The 24,293-nt window shown below is 36.7% G+C and overlaps 1 protein-coding gene across 3 annotated transcripts in view; it reads left to right on the top strand.

Moving 5' to 3' along the window:
• Positions 1-21,976, top strand: part of ncanb (neurocan b) — a 175,237-nt gene extending 153,261 nt beyond the window's left edge. For all 3 annotated transcript variants that reach the window (XM_048165233.1, XM_048165225.1, XM_048165217.1), the window contains exons 11-15: positions 10,224-10,382; positions 12,383-12,465; positions 14,798-14,942; positions 20,550-20,732; positions 20,823-21,976. In XM_048165233.1, coding sequence (XP_048021190.1) covers positions 10,224-10,382; positions 12,383-12,465; positions 14,798-14,942; positions 20,550-20,732; positions 20,823-20,941 — 689 coding nt within the window. In that variant the 3' untranslated portion in view covers positions 20,942-21,976. The remainder of the gene's footprint in view (positions 1-10,223; positions 10,383-12,382; positions 12,466-14,797; positions 14,943-20,549; positions 20,733-20,822) is intronic.
• Positions 21,977-24,293: the final 2,317 nt, after the last annotated feature.

Here is a 24,293-nt window from a genome sequence, read left to right as displayed (position 1 = left end):
AACAGTGAAATTAAACCCACCAGTAGGTGGCAGCGAATTAATTAATCACTATTAATGAGTGAGTCATTAAGATTCAACCGATTCATTGAAACGGCTTATTCATTCAGAAAGTGTTGCTCAGAGATGCAAAACAATTATGTGTGGACTTTGTTTGGAACTATTTTAGTAGGCGAAATAGAGCGAAACAGGCGATTTGGTGTCTAAAATGTAAGTCACTTGATATTAGGTTCTTGTTCATTAAACTGTACGTTGTATAAAATCAATATCACATTTGTAATCATGCTGATATTTGTAGAAAAATGACGCTCTTTGTGTAATATTGGTTAACTATATCAAATTATAATAATATAAAAGATATAAAGGGTAATTTTTGCCCCTTATCCTGAATTCTGGGTCATTCTAAAGGCATTTTAGTAGACTAAATCACGCAGTGAATACGTACACTCTAAATATGCACGCGCACTAGTCTAACCTACTAGACTACGTCATGTAGTGCATGCATGCAGTCAATAAGTGTGTTTTTGTTTGGTTTTTGTAAAGTGAGGGACATAATCGATCATTTCAGATCATTTAATCAACAAATACTATATCATAGACAATATATATCGCACACCCTACCGATCGGGCAAGTGACCGTTCCGTCTACTGTCCTGAGCATCGTTCACACTGGCCCCGGGCCATCGTGCAGTCCTTATTGTCGAGCCCTGTGCAGTTATCATCTCTGTGAAAACAACAAAAATGCAAATTTGTAAAATGGTCATGTCATGCGTGTACATGCAGTGTGTTCAGTCTATAGGCATGTAGTGTTTCTTTACAAAGTAACATTGCCATCTACTGGCCTGGCATGAATAATACAGTGTCATTTTCGCTGATCCGTGTGATCTGTGATCTGTGACAACATTGTCGTCTGTACGTGAAAAACGCAAAGGAAAACTTTTTTGTTTGTAGTACATCGTTGTAGTGTAAAGGTACCTTGAAACACTGTAGTGTTGGTAGTTTCATGTCTATATATGCGTGGCCTGGTGGCCAATCTTCATTGATTTTACATTCTATCAGTAAGAGCAGAGTGAATGTTGACCAACATAATTTGAGACATATCAAAGTTAAATAGGGGACAAATTATTGGTGCGTGTCTTGCTGGCTCATCTGTGACCAAGACAGCAAGTCTTTGTAGTGTATCAAGAGCCACTGTATCCAGGGTAATGTCGGCATACCACCACATCGGACAAACCACATTCAACAGGAGTAACTGTTGACTCAAGAGGAAGCTGTCTGAAAAGGATGTCCAGGTACTAACCTGGATTGTAATCAAAAAAGTAAAAAAAACATAAAACCACAACTACCCAACTCACCGCACAATTAAATGCGCACATCGAATCTCCTGTCTCCACCAAAACATCTGGAGCTCCCCAGAGTCAATATTCATGGTCGGCTGCTATAGCCAAACTTTTGGTCATTCGTGCCAATGCCAAATGTTGGTTTCATTGGTGCCAACAGTGCAAATCTTCGGATCTGGACAATGTGAAATATGTATTGTTCTCTGATTTGTTTTTTTTGTTTTTTTGTTTGTTTTTTTTTATTTGTTTTCTTCCACCAGCATCACATAGTGACCTGGACAATGTTCTGGAAGAGGAATTGCTCAAAATCCCTCTGGCCACTGTGAAGGACTCTGTCATTCCCAAGACGAATTCATGCTGTATTGGCTGCAAAAAGAAGGCCCTACACATGACTATATATATATATATATATATATATATATATATATATATATATATATATATATATATATATATATATATATGTATGTATCAGGGGTGTCCATACAGTACGGATGTCACGGTTCGGTTCATGCAGTTAGACGACGAATACAGTCAGCCACAGGCGATCCACACTCCAATCCAGAAGAGGGCATGCATGGTATTGCAATGCTGTTTGCTAACCACCATAACAGGAAAAAGCGGAGAAGAAGAAGAACAGACAATCTAGATATGCGTGTAATCTCTCAACCAGTGTTTCAACCATGGAAAAAACATTAATTAAACAACTTGAGAATAATATCTTACGTAGCACATTTACCTCAGGGAAGTCATTTACTGTCCACAGCATGTTAGTTCACTAGAGAAATTAACTCTATGCACTGTATTAGCTTATATATTTATTATGGCTGGAGAGGTGTGAATGTGTTCAGGGGAGACTGAAACTGAATGGGGCTGTTAGCACCACAAACACAATATTGACAATACCCTTGAATAGATGACAATAAACATCAGTTAACATTTTAGAGTCCTTTCTAAATAAAGTCTCATGACATGGTCTTGAAAAACATGTAATAAAACTCAGAGTTTTAAACCTATCATCTTCAGATTTGAAATATAACATGGTCAGACATGTGGCTTTAGCTGCAGTGCATTTCTAGATTGCCACAAGGCCAACTTCACTTTTATTTTCATAAATATATTTCATAAAAATAAATTTCTAATAACTTTTCAAAATTTCAAAGCTATTTTTAACTATTTTCCTCATTGTGACAATAATTAATTATGAGTTTAACATAAACTGCAAAGTGTCTGCTTTCAAATGAGACCTTACTTATGCTTTTAGTGCAAAGGGTTCACCGCACAATTAAATGCGCACATCGAATATATTATTTATATAATAATATATATATATATATATATAATAATATAATAATATATATTTACTTTACCTGTTAGTAATGTCTTAATTTCTTTAATATATGTTTAAATAAATTTGTCATGAAAACAAGTTATGACAATAACTGTGTAAATGTGTAAATGTTTATATTTCAAAAATTAATTGGAGTAATCATTTTATAATTAGATTTAGAAGTTAGTGCAAAACCTGCCTTATGTGCACATTTTTTTAAGTGTTAATTATTATATCTAAAAATAAATAGCAACTGAATTTAATAGTTTGGACTCTGTTGTTAATTGTAACCTTTAATATTATAGTAATGTGCAAGAAATCCCTATATATAGTTTACAGCATAAGCTTTTTTATTCTTAAGAAAATGTAATTATAATTGAATTTATTTAAAGAGAAAGACACAAATGGTTAAATAAACCAGTTTATTAATAAAAAGAAGAAAAAAGAAGCAATTTTATGTTTAGTTTTCTCACCCCTGCTGTACTAAACCCGTACCGAACCGTGACTTTAATACTGAGGTACGTACCGAACCTTCATATTTGTGTACCATTACACCCCTAATATATATATATGTGACTTGTGCTGGCAATAGGAGTCTAATTTTGAGCACGGGCTAATTTCGAGCTACAGGCAAAACAAGTAAAAAATGTCAATTTCGGTCAAAAAATTCACAAAAATTAGTTCATTAAGACCTCGTCTAGCAAACCCACTGCTCCAAATAGCAATTAAACATCTAAAAGTATCTTTATTTGCACGTTTTCTGAGAGTACCTTTCCTTTGTCAATGAAAAATGCCGTTTTCCTTTGCTCGTTTCTGGATGACTGGCGCTTGGTATTGTTGTAAAGTGCAGCATTCCAACTTTGTGAATATTCATAGCGAATTCTCATGAGTCTGGCATGAGTCTGAACCAATGAAATGTGATTTTCAAACTCATGCTGATGTAAACAAATCAATCTTGCGCTGACTGACAGATTCAAGGCGTGCGCACAAAGATGCCTCAGACAGCGCGCGACCCTGAAATACATATATACACAGAGTATTGTGTATATATATCTTGGCGAGTATTCACGCAAACATTATCTGTTATGTCTTAAGTGAACTTTTGGTTAACTGCTGGGGAAAAACATCTGATGTCTAACATTATATTACATCCGTTTGGTACAGTAGGTCTTAATATATACTGTCTGTCTGTTGCATTAATGTTAATCAAACAATTGTGGAATCATGGAAAAAAGTTAAATATATATTCTTTCTATAGCTATGGTTTTGGTTGGTTTGTACCAAATTTGCTGGTATTACCAGAGATTTTAAGGTACGGTTGCTATGTGATTTTGTTTTGGAACCTTCAGAAAACTTTAACTCGATTTTTCTCAAAATTGACTTTGCTGACTATCGACTTCGAAACAGTTGTATCTCAGTCATTTTTTGTTGGATTCCAACAAATCACACATCATTTTGAAGGTTTTTTAAATAGAGAATAACGATTTATTACATAATTTGCTCATTGCGACTCATTTTGCCAGCACAGGTCACATAAATATAATGACATGCCAATGTGCATGTCACTATTATGCATGTCATTAGGTATACCTCTGTAAGATTTTCTGTCTGATGGTGGTGATGCATCTGAGAACCATCATGTAGTCTCAATCCATTCTTTCATGCTAGAATGCAGGATTTGTCAATATTTGTAATAAATATTTGGCAGGTTATTTTTGTATCTGGCAGTGTTGACTCATATTGAGGGAAGAAATACACATTTTGTAAGAAAACAGAAGAAACAGGGGCTTGCACTCAAAATAGGATGAATACCTTAAAGAGGTAAACCGATTCATCTAAAATAATTCACTGATACAGAATATTGTGAATATATTGCAGATGCACTTATAAGGAGGTAGCTGAACATATTTTACTCCACATATCTGGGGCATTTTTGTGAAATTTTTCCCCAAGCACTGATTATTTTCTGTCCCTAAGTTTTCTTACCAGAGAAAATGGCTAGTTATTGAAGTTTGCATGCTTGTAACAAGGTTAAACAATGCACCTATCCAACCTGATGGCAATTTCTTTTATCTTGAAGGAAGTTTTGTCAAGACTAGCAGATTGATTGACAGCTGAAAAGAGTGGTTGGAATGTTACATGCCGTCTAGCCTGAGCTGGAGGGAGGCAGATCTGAAAATAATCAAGGCAGACAGTGAGTTGTACCACTGAGGTCCTGCATCAACTAATATTGAGCACAGCTAAATTAATCACGGCCTTCTGGGTCTTTAGATAGTGTTTGCACTAATGAAGATTTCTTAATTATAACATCACATCAACAGGAGCGTGTGGTGAAGAGTGCTAAAGAGTTGAGTAGAGAAACAAATTTCTAACTTGTCTTTTAGCCATTTTTTTTACAAGCAATTTTTTTTATGAATGCCAGTCAGTATATTTAATAATTATATATTTGTATTTGATTTCAGGCTGTGGTCGGATTCTTTGTTCGGCCAATCAGAAGACACTTGCTGTCTGACAGTTATTTTGCATATTCCATATATAGCAAGCAGAAAGTTGAAGGTCTGATAACTAAAGCATATTAATGAGGTTTATGGTTCAAAGATTCAAATTCATTAGCAGTTGTCGCATATTAGTTTGTTGTTTGAGTTTGTAGGGTGGATTTTGAGTCATTCCAAAATGTCTAAACTCTCTTAAACTAGTATTATTTAGATCAGTGGTTTTCAGTCCTAATCTTGGGGACTGCTCTGCACATTTTCTATGGCAGGATCTGAAATCACATACTTCTCTACTATATAGTGGGTGAAAAACAGTATGTGACAAAAGAAGTATGGCCGAATTCACAGTACTACTGCCTAAAAGAGTAGGCAAAATGTACCCGATGACCTACTACTTCCAGCGAAATTCTGAAGTGGACACTTTACTATCCCGTGAGGCCACAGGAGAGGATTTGTGAATGGTGGTGACATGATGCAGCTGACACTAGAGATAAAGGCAACATGGTGAATTTAGTATGCCCAGTTTACATTCATACTTACTTATTCAAAATAAGTCCCTACTTAAGAAAGCCTGCGATTTCGGATGACACACTCAGTTCAGTTCATAGAGCTCTCATCTAATGAGCAGATGACCTGAATCAGGTGTGTTAAATAAGGGAGACATACAAAATGTGCAGAGCGGTGGGTCCCCAGCACCAGGTTTGGAAACCACTGATTTAGATTAAATACTGTAATCAACATTGTCGAGTTGTTTTGGAGAGTTTTTTGGCATAGGTCTATGTCGATAGTCGATACGCTACCTAATAATCTGTGGCAGACACACTTAGGGGGACGAATCAAGCATTCATCAAGCATCAGTCTTCATGCAGCAGAGAGCCACAGCATGAGGATTTTTTTTTTTTTTTTTTACCAATCATGTTACTAGTCAGGGCTGTGAGCCAGTGAAAATTTCTCCCTTCTGTTGGTGCGAATATGATGAATGCTGCAGAGTGTTAGTGTTACTGAGGCAGCTGGAAAAAGAGGAAAACATTATAGGAAGACTTTCCTAGTACTTGGCAACTTTCCTAGTCTTGTTTCAGCAAAGCAGTTGTTGAAGTTTGGCCCAACAATTGCACAGAATTCCCAAAACTTAGTTTGGCAAATAGATTTTGCACTCTGAACGTCTCTCTGCAGCAAAGACCAGCTTGGATTTCCAGGGGGGTTGATGCAAGTTACTGGTGGTTTAGTGCTAGATCACAGCAATGCTGGCATTTTAGGGTTCCTGCGGGTCCATAAAATATCTTAAATTAATTTTTCAAACTTCAAGGCCATATAAAAACTGCTTATGATGTCCCAAAGAGTATATTACATTAAATATACTAAGTTTTAGTAAGGGTTGTGTGCCATCTCTGAATCTCTGAATATTTGAAAAAAGTCTGAAAATAGTTTAAAAACACAGACGGATAGACAGACAGACAAATAGAGAGATGGATGGATAGATAGATAGATAGATAGATAGATAGATAGATAGATAGATAGATAGATAGATAGATAGATAGATAGATAGATAGATAGATTCATTCAATTGTATGTACTTTTTTTATGTACAGTTTAGGAAATCCTAAATCAGACCCCAGATGGATCCTATACCAGTTGCAGAGCCGTAAAGCCAAGCGTCGTAATGGGCTCCCCACGGACGGCCTGTAATTGCTCTCAATAAACCAAGCTGATGCACCTTGTGGCTATGAGTGTGAGTGCATGAAACCCGAGTGCTTTCGGCTCGCATCAGCTTTAACAAGCGCCAGCCCCTTTAAATCAAGCGTGCCAACAGCCCGTACCGTTGAGGCCATAAGCATGCATCTCCCTGGCAGCTTTTTTTCTCACCGATACGGATGGTGTCTGTACAAGAACAGAAATGGCAACATGTTTGTCGCCCCTTGTTCCAGCATTCACCCCTCTGCTCTCACTCTATCACTTCCCCATCTGTGAAAGTGCACTTATTACTCCTTGCTCTTGGATGATCTTGACTGCATCATCCAAGACAGAATGAGGTGGCTGAGACAGTAATCTTCACTATCGTTTCTTGTGTCTACTTACACTTACTTACGGCCTCCATTCTTGCAAAGAGCAAAAACGTGTTCCACGAAAATGGCGTCACCTGAAAATAATGCTTCCAAATGCTTCATCATCAGGGGTGTCGAAAACACAGCACTAAAATATCACATTGTGATGGGAATAAATGACCCAATCACTCAGTTGGAAGCACTTGCCCTTTTTATTTTTAACTGCTGTTCATTCACTTGCCGTACATTAATCACGAAAACGTGCCAACCGTCAGCGTGCAACGCTCGGAAGGAGCTCCAGATAAACTATAAATGTCCGAGACAGTTAGCTAGCCTCTTGAAGAAGAGGCTCTGTATTTATTTATATATTATTTCTTTTAATTGGCTTTTTTGCCTGAAAATAACAGGACAGTGGAGAAGCATCTGAGTGGTTTTGTTTTGTTTTGCTTTGCTTTTTGCACAGCCCTTCACATCAACAGCAAAATATATATGGCAATCATTTTCTTTATTTTGATAAATTTGAGTTTATTGTTGCATTCAATATTTACCTTTAGCATTTTTTCCTTGCTATTCATGACCCTATCAGACCTGCAAACCATTTTTGGTTCATGACCCACCAGTTGAGCCTCTCGAAGAAGAAACAAATGAACAAGGACTCCGCTCGGCCACTATTCCACAGGTCTCTTTTTGCAAATATTTGCGGTAGGACCGGTTTAATGAACGCAGGATATAAAAGCAAAGTCTGCCGTGAGCAATATCATCTGCTTTGAACAGCGTCAGGCTGCTTTCTTCAAAGGATTGCAACTCCCACTAGGCTTTGGGGCGAAGGCTTTTAGGTGGAGGACTGGTGACAACCGCCCATTCCTAAACCGGGCCGGGTGCCAAGGTATGCCAACGGTGACTTGTAATCCCTCCAGCATCTCTATTCTTCCTGCGACTGGAGATAAGAGAGCAGGCTCTGCCGGAGCACACCAATTTGGATGCGTTCCCACTGTATTACAATACACTGTCAACAGTGCTGAATGGATCCGGAAGCTTGTGCGCAGTGTGGTTCCGGTCTCTTGGACTGATCAAATTGCAATGCTCAACAGAGTCTACTGCTCGCTCTTTTCATTCTCCCAGTTGACAGAACTTTAATGCACCGAATGAAACACATTTAAATTCACATTTAGCTTTGTTTTTTTCCCTGCTATTTTCAACCTTATCAGACCTGAAACTCATTTTTGGGTCATGACCCACCAGTTGAGAATTATTGTTACATTAAAGATTAACTCTCGCCTTAAAGATTAGCTTACACGGTTTATCCTCCTTTGGGAAACTTGACGTGTGTCGTTTCTGTTCCAGCCTCAGCAGCAATGAAAAAGCAGCCAGTCTGTTTTCTCCCCAGAGAACAGAAAGCCACTTGAATGCCAAAGCGTATGAGAGAGAATCTTTTGTTCTGGGCAGTATTTTCTTTCAGGTTAGCTTCAGGCTAGATCCCTCTGACTCAGGTTAAATGGGGCTGCCCTCAAAGTTTAGCCTCTGAATCTCTTGAATTAGTGATATTCAGAGAATGCAAACATGTGGATGTGGTACAAAACAAGAAATACCATGTATTTAAATGAAAAGGTTGTTTTAGAAAACAACTCTGTTAGTAATATACCTAAACAGGATCCAGAATGTATTTTTAATTGTTACACCTGCAAGCGGCAGGTGAATTGAGAATATTGCATATTTGTATATTGTATGTTTTTTGTTTTTTTAATATTCAGCTGTTTATTTAATTTTACTTCATAGTTTTTGGCCAATGGCATTCACAGCACCATATACCAAACAGTGTTTTGGTAGAATGCTTATGTCATAAGAATGTGAAGAAAATTTTTTACATTTTTGTTGCTAATATTTTCGTTTTGGTGACATAATGTGAAGAATATTTCATGTATGTGTCACCACATGATATAAAAACCTAAAAATTACATAATAATTTAATGATAAAATTTCTGCTGTTTTATTTAGCTACCAAATTCAATTGTTATTCACATTTTTCCCTAGTAAGTGTAAATTTTGGACATGCTGACTTTAATCTGCAACATGGAATTGACTACTATAACCAGCTTTAACAAAGGAAACCTTATCTGGTTCACTAGCACCATCTAAGATATTATTTGTAATGGAGAAAAGCAAATTACGGTTACATTTTCATTCTGATCAAGACAATGAGGAAGTAATGTGATTGACAGTTGGCGTTAACATTTCGGACACGTAGACCCATGGCAACTGCAGTGGTTGTGGCGCCTTAAATACTTTCTTGCAGAACATTCTGTTCCTCTGCCCTGTGTTCAGGCAGCTCTCACACCCATCTGCATGCTAAACAGTTGCCCATACGGGCCAATTTGCAGCAGCCAATTTACCAACATCGCTTTGAATTTGCTAGGAGTAAAAAAGGCAGCAAAGTGCTTGCAGTTTCATGAAATGAGGAGTCTGGGAAGGCTAAAATCTTCACCCTCAAACACAGAGACAAATGTACGAAGCCACACACACTCAGAAAAGTACAGATTATCTGTTCGTCATGTGCCCAGATGCGGTAGAATCCCAGAGGGTTAGAAAGAGGCAGTTCTGACAAGGATGTGACAGGGCTTAATTAGCCGTTGAACTTAGCGACAGAAGACGTTTCTCTAGATTGTTGTAGCTTGAATAGATTAAGACGTGTTTTTGCTAATGCTAAACTGCTTATGCTCACAGCCATGGATTAGAGTGACACAACAAAGGGAGCGAATAAAATGCGTGGATGTGTCGCTTCAGAGGAGCTAAAGTTGAGTGGGCTAGCATGTAGCTATATGTGAGATTATTGCTGAATAGCTTTTTTAAACACCATGACATACCAAATACTAAGAAATTCATGCTAATCTTTCATTCAGTTAAACTTTCACTCACATTGTTATGCTAATTATGATGAGAAATGCTAAATGCTAACTAGTAGCATTTTCGCTAATGTTTCAGATTTCATTTCTGTACCTCAAGCTCTCTTTCTCTGTCAATGCAGATACTGAGGGTTGCGAGCACAACTGGAGGAAGTTTCACGGCCACTGCTACAGGTACTTCACCCGTAGACACACATGGGAGGACGCTGAGAAGGACTGCAGAGAGCACAGCGGTCACTTGGCCAGTATCCACTCCAAGCAAGAGCAGGACTTCATTAATGGTCAGTATCTGCTCAATTTAAACAAATGCACAAACAAAGTTCTGCAGGTTCAATATGCTAGTGTACTTTTAAATCTTTTTTGTAACATTATAAATGCTTCCCTGATGAATAAAAGTATTAATTTCTTTAATAAAAACGTCTTACCAACCCCAAACCTTTGAATGGTAGTGTAAAAGAATTTAAAATTTAAAGTCTTTCGTACAGGAAAATGTACCAAAATTTTGATGACTCATCCTGGACTATACGTTTTTGTCCAAACAAATGCTTTCTAGAATGAAATTGTCGGTCCTTCTAAAATCAATTGCAAATGATTAGCCAAAACTTGCTGTTTTAACAGGAAGTACAGATACGAAAAAGAACACTTCATTTCTCAGAATTGCATTACTTACTGAATTTCTATCAATAGAGTGCAACAGCTGGGTTCCAGAAGTAAAAATGAATTTTCTCCGTAGGGGAATTGGTTTTTAACAATAACTTATTAAAGTCAAACAGACCTACTGTGAACTGTGAGATTAAATGATAATTTATGCTTTTGTTGAAGCCATCAGCCTGCATTCTTTCAACTTATTTTTTTTTTAAATAATCATGTTTAACACTGGAATTCCAGGTATAAAACCTCCACCAATCACAGAATCGCGACAAGAAAATTGCACCAAAAGGACTTTTCAGTGTTGATGAATGATATGATAGAGTCTCCCTACTCACAAACTACTTAAATATGTTTAGATGCATATATTACTATAAGTTGAAAATGTATTGTTGTTGTTGTTCTTTCTCTTTTTCGCTCATAAGTACACGGTCTTGAACCTTTGTCTTTTTGTCAGATTTTCAAATAGTTTTTTCAATTCAAAGTTTATGATGTTGTTGTTTACTCTGTAGCTGGTTATGCTGGTTTGTTATATAACTCTTTTTATGTGACTTTTTAAAAATCCCTATGGGAAAAATACTTCAGAAACCAGGGCAACTGAAAAAGTGGGAGGGCGCTCAGTAAAGTTTCATATTTTTTAATCTCCACTTCCTGTCATTCACATTCTGCTTCCTGTGGGGTGTGGCCAGTTTATTTAAATCATTAAATAGCAAGCCACATAACTAAGATAAGAGACAGGACTGCTGACCTCCCACACAGCACAGATTGCATTATGTCTGCCGCCCCTGGTCGAGCCTAAATCCAGCGTAATGATGCTCACCGTGGCCTCTCACAGTATGCTGTCTGCTGCTGTCTGCTCACAGAGCCACAGCGCTCACCAAAAAGTGTGTTTAATCGCCTTGAAAATGGACATCTCCACCCTTGCAATAAAGGGGGCACAGCCATTAGGAAGATTAATGGGCCCTGTAATGATGTTAATCAGTAACACCATGATTGAAATTCCATTACACCCAGACCAAAAAAAATAAAAAAAGTCCTCACAAATGCATCTTGGGGACGATCTGATGGCTTCTGGCTTGAGCTTGAATTGTGATAACACCATCAGTCGGCTCCCAGTGGCCCTGTAGAAGATATAAAGCAGACTACAACTTAAAGGGGAATCATTATCACTGCATTTTATGACACTAATACCCTATTTACACCTAGTGTGAACCAGGTCTTCCAGGTTGTTGGTTATACATAGTATTAATTTAAGTCTTATGGAAAAAAAGAAGGCTTAAATATTTAAATATTTTTAAATATGGTTGTCCTACAAAGTAAAAACTTCAAAATTAATGCAGAAAATATAGTATGTTTTAATAGAAAAAATAATAATTTGAAATGTTTTGTGCTTTTAAAACATTAGACTTTTTTTATTTGGTCATTAACATGTGAAGCAAGGATTCTCTGGAATCCAGAGAATCCCTCTCTAGCGTTCCAGACCATGATGGACCTGGAGAGCCAACTGGAGAGTTCTGGAGAGCCAATGAAACACATTTCTCACTTCTAATTGAAATCCGTTCCATAATTCAAAATATACTATGTTTTTAATTAAAAAAGAAATCATTTGAAATATTTTGTGCTTTTAAATCAGGAATGAGCCATGAGAACACATGGATTGGCCTGAATGACAGGATGGTGGAAGATGACTTCCAGTGGACCGATAACATGGATCTGGTGAGTCTGGCACAAAATGCATAAATGAAATAAAATTTGCTATGTATATTTTTATTCATATATTTGAAATAGATTGATATATTACAGTGCACAGCATAAATGAGTACACCCCCTCTGAAACTCAACAAATTCGACAATTACTCTTTACTTAGAAGTCATGTTAGGGTTCTTTATAGATATAATGTTCCAGCAAGTCTGCTTGATCAGTTACCAAAGAAGCATGTCAAAATTATTCAGAAAAATAAGATTTTCTTATCAAAGTGACAAAATGTTGTGTTGCAAAAATGAGTACACCCTCCTGAAAGTTACTAAATAATTTTTTCTGGTGTAAGTTTAAGGCAATTTTTGATCCAAAACATTTAAAGATAAGTAATTTCTTGAGAAGTAAATTAAAAGTGTAATATAGACCACTTAATAATTCTCAGACTTAAAGGGTTAGTTCACCCAAAAATGAAATTTCTGTCATTAAGTACTCACCCTCATGTCGTTCCAAATCCGTAAGACCTTCATTCATTTTCAGAACAAAAATAAATATTTTCAGGGTTTCTGAACCACACATAGGCAGCAACGTCATTGCACCTTTTGAGGTCCAGAAAGGTATTAAAGACATTGTTAAAAGAGTCCATGTGACTACAGTGGTTCAAACTTAATGTTATGAAGCGGCTAGAACACTTTCTGTGTGCAAAAACAAAACAAAAATAACAATTTGAACAGTTGTCAAGCAGTGCAGGCTTCTGTGTTTACATCCAAACGCCGGCTCAGTATTGGCCGTTGCTGTATACATGAGCAGCACGACGCATGCCTGTGATGTTGACACGGGAGCCAGCCAATAATGATTCACCATTCTGACATAGAACACGGAACCCTGCACTGCGTCAACTACGTATGACAACCGTTCAAATTGTTAAATAAAGTAGTTATTTTTGTTTTGTTTTTGCATACAAAACGTATTCTCGTCGCTTCATAACATTAAGGTTGAACCACTGTAGTCACATTGACTATTTTAACGATGTCTTTACTACTTTTTTAGACCTTATAAGGTGCAATGATGTTGCTGCCTATGTGTGGATTAGAAACCCTCGGATTTCATCAAAAATATCTTCATTTGTGTTCCGAAGATGAAGGTCTTACGGGTTTTGGGATGACATGAGGGTGAGTAATTAATGACAGAAATTTCATTTTTGGGTGAACTAACCCTTTAATGCTGACATCAATGGAAGCACTTGGGAGAGAACTGTCAGAAGACTTATTTCTTAGCACAAAAGAGGACAGTGGCACAAGAGGATTACCAAGTCATTGTTTTAAATGTGAAAATATAGCAAGGTAACACAGAAATTCAAAAACAATCGACTTGTGACAAGGCCCCTAAAATAAGCAGGCCTTCATTTTAAGCTTTCATTTAGTGATGAGGGATTTTTTTCTTTTTTGCTAGACAAAGAGCAGGAGAAATACCAAGCGAGAGTCTCAGAGCCAGCAAAAGCTATGAAAAGAGTGACTGTATCACAGAGTAAGATGCAGCCTGCAGAAGAGACGTGCATGGTTGCTGTCCTCACTGGACATGTATCAATCTTAACACTCTTGAGCTCCTGTGGGGGAGACAAGTTGAGCAACACTCCCCATTAAAGATCAGGGCATTTAAGGAGCTTATCATCCAGGAGTTAAACAGGACAGATGTGATCATTTGTCATGAACTTGTACACTCCATGCCAAGAAGGGTCAGAGCAGTATACTTAAAATTATGGAGGACATACTAAGTACTAGAATATTATACATTTGTTTATTTTACAGATATTAATGACATATATTTCTCTGTTTTTATTAAGTATATGTTTAATACATTTCAGTTTTCCCATCTTTCCATGAAATGTGTTAGTGATCGTTAAGAAAATACATCTTTTGTATTTGTTCAGAGGGGGTGTACTCATGTATGCAGCGCACTGTGTGTGTATATGAGAGAGAGAGAGAGACTTGTGCTTCCATTTGCATAATCTACCTGATCATACTGCCTGCATTATCATACTGTGGTTAATCTAAGTGATTAATTGTACTGTATGTTCTGATACTTGTATTCTTCTGATACTATATATATATATATATATATATATATATATATATATATATATATATATAGTATCAGAAGAATACATGTGTCAGAACATAGTTTTCAAACCATTTAGGTACCAAACAAGTTTATATAATATATTATATCAGACCCATTAGATGTTTCTGAAAACCCATTTGTAATGCAATGGATATGTAAGACGGTACACTAAATACCTAGTAAAGCCATGGGATTGGATTTAGCCCTGAAATATCCCCATTCCTCCTCCAGCAATATGAGAACTGGAGGGAGAACCAGCCGGATAATTTTTTTGCGGGCGGAGAGGACTGCGTGGTGATGATCGCCCATGAGAACGGCAAATGGAACGATGTGCCCTGCAACTACAACCTGCCCTACATCTGCAAGAAAGGCACAGGTGATGAGCGAGAGAGAGAGAAAGAGAGAGAGAGAGAGGAGGCTTTTGGAAAAGAGGACAAATACTGTACCGCCTTGCTTTATACCTCACTGTACTGTTTCCTTTATTTCTGACCTCCTTTTGTTAACTTAATTCACACAGGTTCATGTTCTTCATGAGATGTTCCTCATATCCTCTTTCATTTATATCCCTTCCTTAGATTTAAATCCATTCTGCTTCTTTAAAGGGATAGTTCTGTCATGTCATTCAGAACCCAATTGACTTTATTTCTTATGTGGAACACAAAAGGATTCATTTTGAATAATGAACTGTTCACGCTTTGCCATGCAATTACAATGAATCAGAGTTGAACTCAAGAACCTGATCAGTGATGATTCATGAACAAAATGGATCAACGATTCATTGAAAAGATTCGACTCACAAGAACGATTTGTTCTCACACAAAGCTTTTATCACATGACTTTAGAAGACTTGAAATATAGTTCATGAGTCATATCAACCAATTTTGTGATAATTTTACATGCTTTTGTGTCCTTTTTGAAGCTTGAAAGCTTAAAAGGATAGCCCTCCAAAAAATACAATTTCGGTCATTATTTACTCGTCCTCATGTTGTTCCAAACTGTATTACTTTCTTTGTTCTGTGGAACATAAAAGAAGAATGCTGGTACCAAACTGTTTCGTGTTCCCATTGAATTCATTATATCGACAAAAAAATACAACGCAAGTCAATGGAAGCCAAAACTGTCTGGTTACCAGCATTCTTCAAAATATCATACTGGTTTGTAACAACATGAGGGTGAGTAAATGATGACTGAATTCTCATTTTTGGGGTACTATTTCTGGGAACAAAATCCCATATTGTACATTCATTCCCTTCCACTTTTTCTTTATGTCACACTGAACTTGTCATATCAGTTTGTACGGCTTCATTTTTCGACAGTTCCCACTTCACCAATTCTTCTCACGTCTTTCGCCATCAGACAAGGACCTCAGCAATAACTGTCACTCATTTTGTTCTGAGGATGTGATGGTGGGTCCTCAGGAGGGCTGTGTGTTCAAAGCCTCGATCATGACATGACGGACATGACTGGTTCTCTTCAGCCACTTTTAGCTGTCTAGCTCTGACGCAGTCTGCTTCACCCACACCACTATGGACTCATTAGACTTGTTTTATCTGGTCATTTACATATGAAGCAGACTGAGAGTATGGAATCCGTCGGGTCCGTCTGCCCTAGCTAGATTTAAAGAGGCACCTCTGGTTCACAAGAGGCAACCGGAGATCAGGTCCATCAGAGAATCCCTCTCAAGGGGTCCAGACCATGACGAGCCTGGTCTGAAGAGCCAATGAAACACATTTCTCACATCCAATTGAAATCCTCACCTCCGTTCCATAATTGAACACTCAATTCATTATTAAAAATGTGTTTGAGCTTATGTGGTAGGCTTACTTGGCACTTGATAAAAATTTGCTACAAAAAAAAACCTCAAAACAACACCATAAATTGGATATTAGATTTTCAATCAGATTTCAAATGAGATGTTTAACTTAAAGGGTTAGTTTACCCATTAAATTTCTGTCATTAAGTATTCACCCTCATGTCGTTCCAAACCCGTAAGACCTTTGTTCATGTTCAGAACACAAATTAAGATATGTTTGATGAAATCCAAGAGGGTTTTTTTTTTTAATCTCCTATAGAAAGCAATGAAATTACCATATTCAAGGTCTAGAAAAGTAGTAAAGACATCGTTAAAATGTTAAAAGCGACAAGAATACTTTTTGTGCGCAAAAACAAAACAAAAATAATGACGTTAATAAATAAAGTCGGGTTGAACCACTGTAGTCACATTGACTATTTTAACGATGTCTTTACTACTTTTCTGGACCTTGAATAGAGTATGTGGTAATTTTGTTGCTTTCTGTGGGAGATAAAAAACCTCTCAGATTTCATCAACAATATCATAATTTGTGTTCCGAAGATGAATGATGGTCTTGCAGGTTTGGAACGACTTGAGGGTGAGATTTCATTTTTGGGTGAACTAACCCTTTAAATATCTATATATTTAAGCTAAATATTTAATTGAAATCCATCATCAAATAAAATATTACATTTAATATACATTTAAATGAAACAAGTCTTATTGGCTTTCCAAAGTAGGTCCGCCGTGGTGTGGGACTCCTGAGATGCATCCTCTGATGGACCTGTTCTCCAGTTGGCCCTTATGAACCTCTTTTAATCTTGCTCATTTAATCTTGCAAACAGACTGGACGAAAGCTATTAAGTTCTCTGAAAATCTTCAAGTACACATATACATTAACATGGTTATTGTAATAGTGTGCACAGGGGTTACTCTGGGCAACAGCCACTGATTTTAATCGATGGTGGGCTTGTTCAATTTCGAGCAAACAGTCATATGGCTGCATACACAGCTCAGCCAGCTGTCGTTTGCAAGACCACCTGGGAAACATTTTCAACCACCCCCACCACCTGCTTCGCTGTCCCTTTTTGTCCATCAGCCCTTCCCCAGCCATTCTATCATTCAAACTGTCACCGCTATTGATCATGCAATCCCTCCAGTGAAGCCTTAATACAATAATAGAATCCCTTAAGAAAAGCATAGAGAAGCAATGCATGAAATTAACTCATGAGATATGTGCTTTAAACAGACCTACTGCCAGTTTGCTTCTCTCATGTTGTAATAGTTTTTATGCTGAGCTACAGATTTTGCTGGAGGTAAAGATGCCTGAATCCAAAGTGTTTAGCACAAGTCTCAGGGTGATGCTGACTCAGTTGAAGAACCCCTATCTATGTCTGTGTTATTGAATCACCTTGACTTTTCCCTGCCAGTTTTGATATTTGGATGAATGAGGTGTGATGCATCTTTGGGCATTTTGCTCAGGCTGGTCAATAAGATAGCACTGCTGTAAACCACTTTCCTTTTTCCTCTGTGAAAATGCTTCAACTTGCAGTTGAACAAAATCACTTCAAATGACTGCCGCATGTAGCATAATTCAAAAGTTAGGTGAATTGAAAATATTAGTTAACATTAATTTAATTATTATTTTACTTGTATATTAATTTATTTATTTAATGTGTGGATGCCACTGCATTAGACAATACAGTATCTCACAGAAGTGAGTACAACCCGCACATTTTTGTTAATATTTTATTATATCTTTTCATGTGATAACACTGAAGAAATGACACTTTGCTACAATGTAAAGTAGTGAGTGTACAGCTTGTATAACAGTGTAAATTTAATGTTCCCTCAAAAATAACTCAACACACAGCCATTAATGTCTAAACCGCTGGCTATAAAAGTGTACTCACTTCTGTGAGATACTGTATATATACACATACATATATAAAACATATAAAACTTGCGTATGTATATGTTATTTTTGTTTTATAAATAAATTCTCTCTCTCTCTCTCTCTCTCTCTCTCTGTCTATATATATATATATATATATATATATATATATATATCTTTGTCTTCTCAGCGAAAATATATAATTCAGTGACATTATACATTTTTAAGCATGGCTTAGTTGTCCAAATACTTTTTGAGTCCACTGTATTTGAGTGTACATTGTGTCCAGAATTGAGTATTGATTTTATGTTCTATTATTTATTTATAATTTACTGCTGAATCAGAACTGGGCTTGTGTGGATCGAGGACGGTTGCTTAGTGCCGGAGTGAGTTTTTTAAGTGTGCCGTTTGCCTGCTGTCCTCAAGCTTGAAGGTCATATCACTTTCTCTCCAGACAAAGAAGCCCCCCCACACTTGAAAAGGCATACAACAAAACTCATCAAGCTTACAACCAGCCAGCTGACTTCCCAGATCAATTCCAGCTCATACCATCACTGATTAGGTGGCAATTCCTGCCCGTACTGAGCTACAGATAACCTGCAGTTCCTTGCCAGAATTGATTTGATTCACGGAGGTTAATGGCACGACTTGCTCTGGAGCATTTGATAAAGAAAATCTTACGTGAAAGGGAAAAACTAAAGTGCCAAGGCCATAAAGTCTGCTGGAGTGAAGACATTAAACACTCAAATCACAGGTCAGCTTTATGATGTTTCCAACCAAATGAACAAGCTGAGGTGATTATAGCAGCAGCCTTTGATTATAGCTTTGCTGTTCAGAGTGTGAATGTATGGGGAGCTGTATACCACAGGCTAATTGTTTGTGCCTGCGCCCTGATTGGTTCCCTGTGGTGTTTACTGGCCCACCGCAACAAAATAACAGACCGACTTGCTGCAGCTTGCATCCTCAGTCAAGCGGTACACTGAGGTTCAACTCCAAGGGCGCCACCTAATGAAAGTAAAAGGAACTGCAGTGAAACAAGGTCTTTAAACCTGTTTAATTGCTTAAATGTCACCGCGAGGCACTGCTGTAGATTGTTGTCACTGGGCTGTGGTGCTTTAGGGTTGAATCGGAACACAGCAGGGAATGAAGTTCTTTTTTTTCATACTCCACTTCTGATTTGTCAAGCTATAAATCTTGAACATGAAACAGCATTTGAAACCTATTTCCTCTATAATGTGGCAGTTAATAGAGTATTCAATAAAAAAAAATGTTAGGTGGGACTTGATTTTATCCATCAAGAATTGATTATATCTTTAAAAGTGGGATCTATTTGACAGGTGGCTGGGGAAAACATTTTATTATTATTATTAAACATTTTTATTATTATATTTTTTTATTAGTTGCAGTAAGATTCACAATGAATCATTCACAAGGACACCAGGAACTATGGATGCATCACTTTATATTGTTTTTATATTATAAATAATTAATTATTTTTAAATACATAAATAAAAATTAAAAATACATATTAATTTATTATTATTTTTTTCTTATAATTATTTATAATTTATTATTTATTAAAAAAATCAATATAAAATGATTTATTTATTTATTTGTTTGTTTGTTATAATTAATATGTTTCATTTGTTTTATTTTATTATATTCTAATTTTGTACTAAAAGTGTTCTTTTAATTTTTTATGTATTTTTATTTTTAGCTTTGCCTCCAACTAACAGTAATTAAAAGTTAAGATGTAAAAACACTAATTTAATAAGACTTTTAAATGTAATCTTTAGCAAATTGCAAAATAAAATAATTTTTCATACTGTACATTGTAACGTTGTGTTGTAATGATACCTTTTTATTATAAATTATATTTTATATTATAATTATTTTGTATTTTGCATAATTATTTATAATTGTATATAATAAAAATGTTCTTTTAATTTTTTGATGTATATATTTTTATTTTTAGCTCTGCCTTCATCTAATGGTCATTAAAAATCATCTTTTAAAACACTAATTTAAATAACACTGTTAAATGTAATCTTTAGGAAATTGTTTAATAAATATTTGCAAAGTTGTGTTGCCAAAATGTACTAGCATTTAAAATGACTGATTTTAGCTTTTAGTGTTATACTTTTATTTTATTTGAACAAAACAATATAGCCATCGGTTATTGCTCATCATCCTTACCATGAAAATAAAATAATATCTGACAGAATTGTAAAAATTTCCAGGAACATATATTAAAAAAAGGATGTTTTCATAATCCTACATTATTGTCTTTTTTGCAGTACTATGCGGAGCTCCTCCCACTGTGGACAATGCTTTCCTGATTGGTCGGAAGCGTTCGCACTACGACATACACTCTGTGGTACGTTACCAGTGCGATGACGGTTTCCTACAGCGCCACGTCCCCACCACCAAGTGTCGTGCCAATGGCAAATGGGACCGACCCAAGATCATCTGTACAAAGTGTGAGTGTCCAGATTTTATTAGCTAAAAGTCAATATCAAGAACCAAATCACCAGATTCATTCACACTTGATTCTTTTCTTGTATTCTCAGCACGGAGATCTCACCGCTACAGACGCCACCACCACAAGTCCCACCACGAGCGCAGAAAGCACAAGAGGCACGGGTCAGGAGGTCATCGAGGTCAACAGGAGGGTCACGGCCATTTCTAACCAAATAATCCCCTCCTTTCCGCCAGCCTTTCACCTAAACCTCCTTATCTTTGATATCTGACGGCCTTTCACCTTTTCCCTCTTCTCACCTGGGTCAGTCTACCCCCATTATGATCAGAGGGGGCACTGCTGGACCTCACAAGGACTATAACAATTTTACTTTTCCGTCTCTTTATCCGTTAATGTTCCATCTCATTTTAGTGAATCAACCATGAGGAAAGTTCTTTCGTACCTTCAATGTAGAAAACACTCTAGGTAACTGTTTATGTATTTTTACATAAGCATTAATGGAGCAGGAGAGTTGGTACAACATGTAAATATTGTATTTCTTTTCAAAACGTGGGATAAAATCAAAACAGCCAAGAAATGCTTGGTATTCGTTAGCTCATGCAGTATTTCTTGACTGTTTTGATGTTGGTTTGCTCTTTGTAAGACATTAACCTAATTTATACAGTATTTCTGAGTATTGATGTTTTTTGGGTTGCGAGGAGTGGTGCTCATCCTGATTTTCAGTGTGCAATTCACGCAAAAATAAAAATAAATATCACCCTCATGTTGTTCTAAACCTGTACGACTTTATTTCCGCCATTGAAGCGCAAAGAGATGAGTGAATGGCGACATTAAAAACGTCAAAAAAGCAGCAAAAGTAGTTGTGTTGTTATCTGAAGCCGTACGATAGATTTGTGCGAGAAACAAAGGTTTTCAATAATCAAAAGCCGTCATCATTAATCTCCCCTCAATTGTAACTTCCACAGAAATGTGATGTTTGATGTCAATGATGTCAAATCTGGCAACTTGATGACAAACAAGATTTCAGACCCATATCGGTGGAGTTCTCTGTGGAAAATCTTTTAAATTTCGCATTTAATAAGAAGGATATAGAACACATATAGTCATACAAACCACTTTAATGATCATTTTACAGTACTTTTAGTCATTTTAGGAGCTGTTACAGCCCGGGTCTACATTGATTTTTATTATATGGAAAAGAGCAGCTTGAACACTCTGCAAAGTGTCTTCTTTAGTGCTCCACAGACAAAAAAAAAGGTAGTGCAGGTTAATAAGGTAATAGGTTTGGAAAGACATGAGGGTGAATAGATGATGACATACTTTTCATTTTTGGGATCAAAATATTACGTTATGTTCTTAAACAGCCCTTAACTAGCAATTAACACAGATAAATATCAACCCTTGACTGAAGGTTGCCTATCTTTTACAGGTATTGACTTTGAGCGATTTGACAAGAATTAGGTAAAATATGCCACTTTAAAATCCCCCCTACTAGAAGTCCCTCCATCTGTTATTGATAGTCTATGTCATGATCTCCTACTTTCTCACCCACAGAGGAGAAATTGTCCTGTCAGAGCCTGTCGTTGCGAAAAAGAGAGAGAATTAGAGAGACGGAAAGAGAAGTTCGACTTGCCGGTCTTAATTGCACTCGGCTACATATACGGCACATCAAACTGAGCCAGTGACAAGGTACTTTTAACAGCCTCGGGGGTCAAACGCTACGCCCGTAATTAGCTTCTCAATGTAGTACAGTTGGAGAAGAAATAAAATAGGGATGGATTCCCATGAGTGGGGCGAGAACGAAAACAAAGAATCCAGATGGTGCGATATCACATACAGGTTAGATGTTAAAAGTGCTCATGGGTAAATTTCAAAGGCAGGGATACCTCCAGCACTGAAGATCAGGAGGTTAAAAAGAAAAGGCTCATGCAGAAGAAAGCCAGTTAAGATTCAGCATTTGGCCTTCTGTTCTCCTCAGAGCGAAAGATGTGATCTGGGCTCACTGTGGTTTCATAACACACTTTTTTTTCTTACCTACCAGGTGCGTGTCCTGTTTTTCAAAGAGTACTGCGACAGCTGACTCAAAAATGAGGACTGCTCCTTATTCTCTGCCCTCTCAACTATCCTCCTTACCTTAAAAGAGGGTAGAGTCTTTATTTTGCAGAGCATTTTTTCTAATGCCGAGGTTTGTGCTTATCTCGCGCTGTTCCTCTCTCAATTTCCCCATGAGATTGCAAACGTAGCCCAGTTCTCCGCCAACTTCTTTTCAACGTCAGCGCTCCCTCATCGTTCCTTCTCTACCTTTATCCACCTTTTTTAATGAAATAGCCCAAGATTCAGAGACTGTGAAAAGCCAGTAGTCTGAATAGCTGAACGATTAATCTTTTTTTTTCAAGCAAGCTTAATTAATGTCGAGGTTATTGGAATTTTTTTTTATAAAGAAGCAATTGACTTCAAGAAAAGGATGATTTTAATTTTGAAAAAAAATGTTTTTGAACATTTTGTAGTTTAGTCAAAACCAGAAGAACGTATTATAGGGTTAATTTCACAAAAGCATATCAAGGTCATATTTCACCCCAATTTAATAAAATTTTTACTAACATTGTAGTAAAACAAATAATACCATAAATATTGTTATAATTGTTATTTATGTTTTTGTATTCATTTTGTGTATATATATATATATATATATATATATATATATATATATATATATATATATATATACATACGTAAGCAATAAGGTACTCGAGGCTAGTGCTGTATCGTGAATAAGTCGTGCCTAACAACGCCCTTCAGCCGTGACTTATTCACGCTACAGCACTAGCCTCGAGTGCCTTATTGATTTTATAAAACGGTTACCACACAATACATAATATTGAAATAATACAATAATATTAAAGCCAAAAATATGTATCATGCAACTTTCATGAAGTAAACTTTCACTAAAAGGCTTCCTTCCACCGGAAAAAAATAGTCCCTGACCGTGAACAGCAACATTACTACACCATTAGATGGCGGCAAAGACTGTCTTTATGAGTGTGTCAGTCAGTAGCGAAGACTTTACATTAAAAAGAGTGAATTGTTGTGAACACGGAACAAGACGCAACTGACAAATGCTTTGACTAGCGCTGTCAGTCACGGGAAAACCCCTTAACTGTTAAAAGGACGAGATAATACATCGGACATTTAAACAGATTTTTTATTATGAACATAGGACTGACCTGAAGGAAAATGCCAAATCTGAATGCAGGTAATTAACTCGCTCACTCGATCTCTTTCTCACAATAGTCTTCTAGTCTTACCTAACACAGTAAGCCTCAATGAACAATATCAGCTGAGAACAAACAGTTTACGTTGCTAAGAGTGGTTGCTAAGGGTGTTGTGTAGTGATACACAGAACCGATGGGTGAAGCGGTCATAGCCGTGTTTTATTGTGAATAAAACACAGCTATTGACCAATCAGAATCAAGGACAGGAACTAACTGTTTATATATATATATATATATACATACATACAGTATCCTTAAAGCAAAATATTTTTTTTCTTTTGATTTGGGGT

Source organism: Megalobrama amblycephala, linkage group LG2, assembly GCF_018812025.1.
Source record: "Megalobrama amblycephala isolate DHTTF-2021 linkage group LG2, ASM1881202v1, whole genome shotgun sequence".
Classification (NCBI taxonomy): Eukaryota; Metazoa; Chordata; class Actinopteri; order Cypriniformes; family Xenocyprididae; genus Megalobrama; species Megalobrama amblycephala.
Note: the sequence above shows the minus strand (reverse complement) of the source record. Positions and strands in the feature narration are given on the sequence as shown.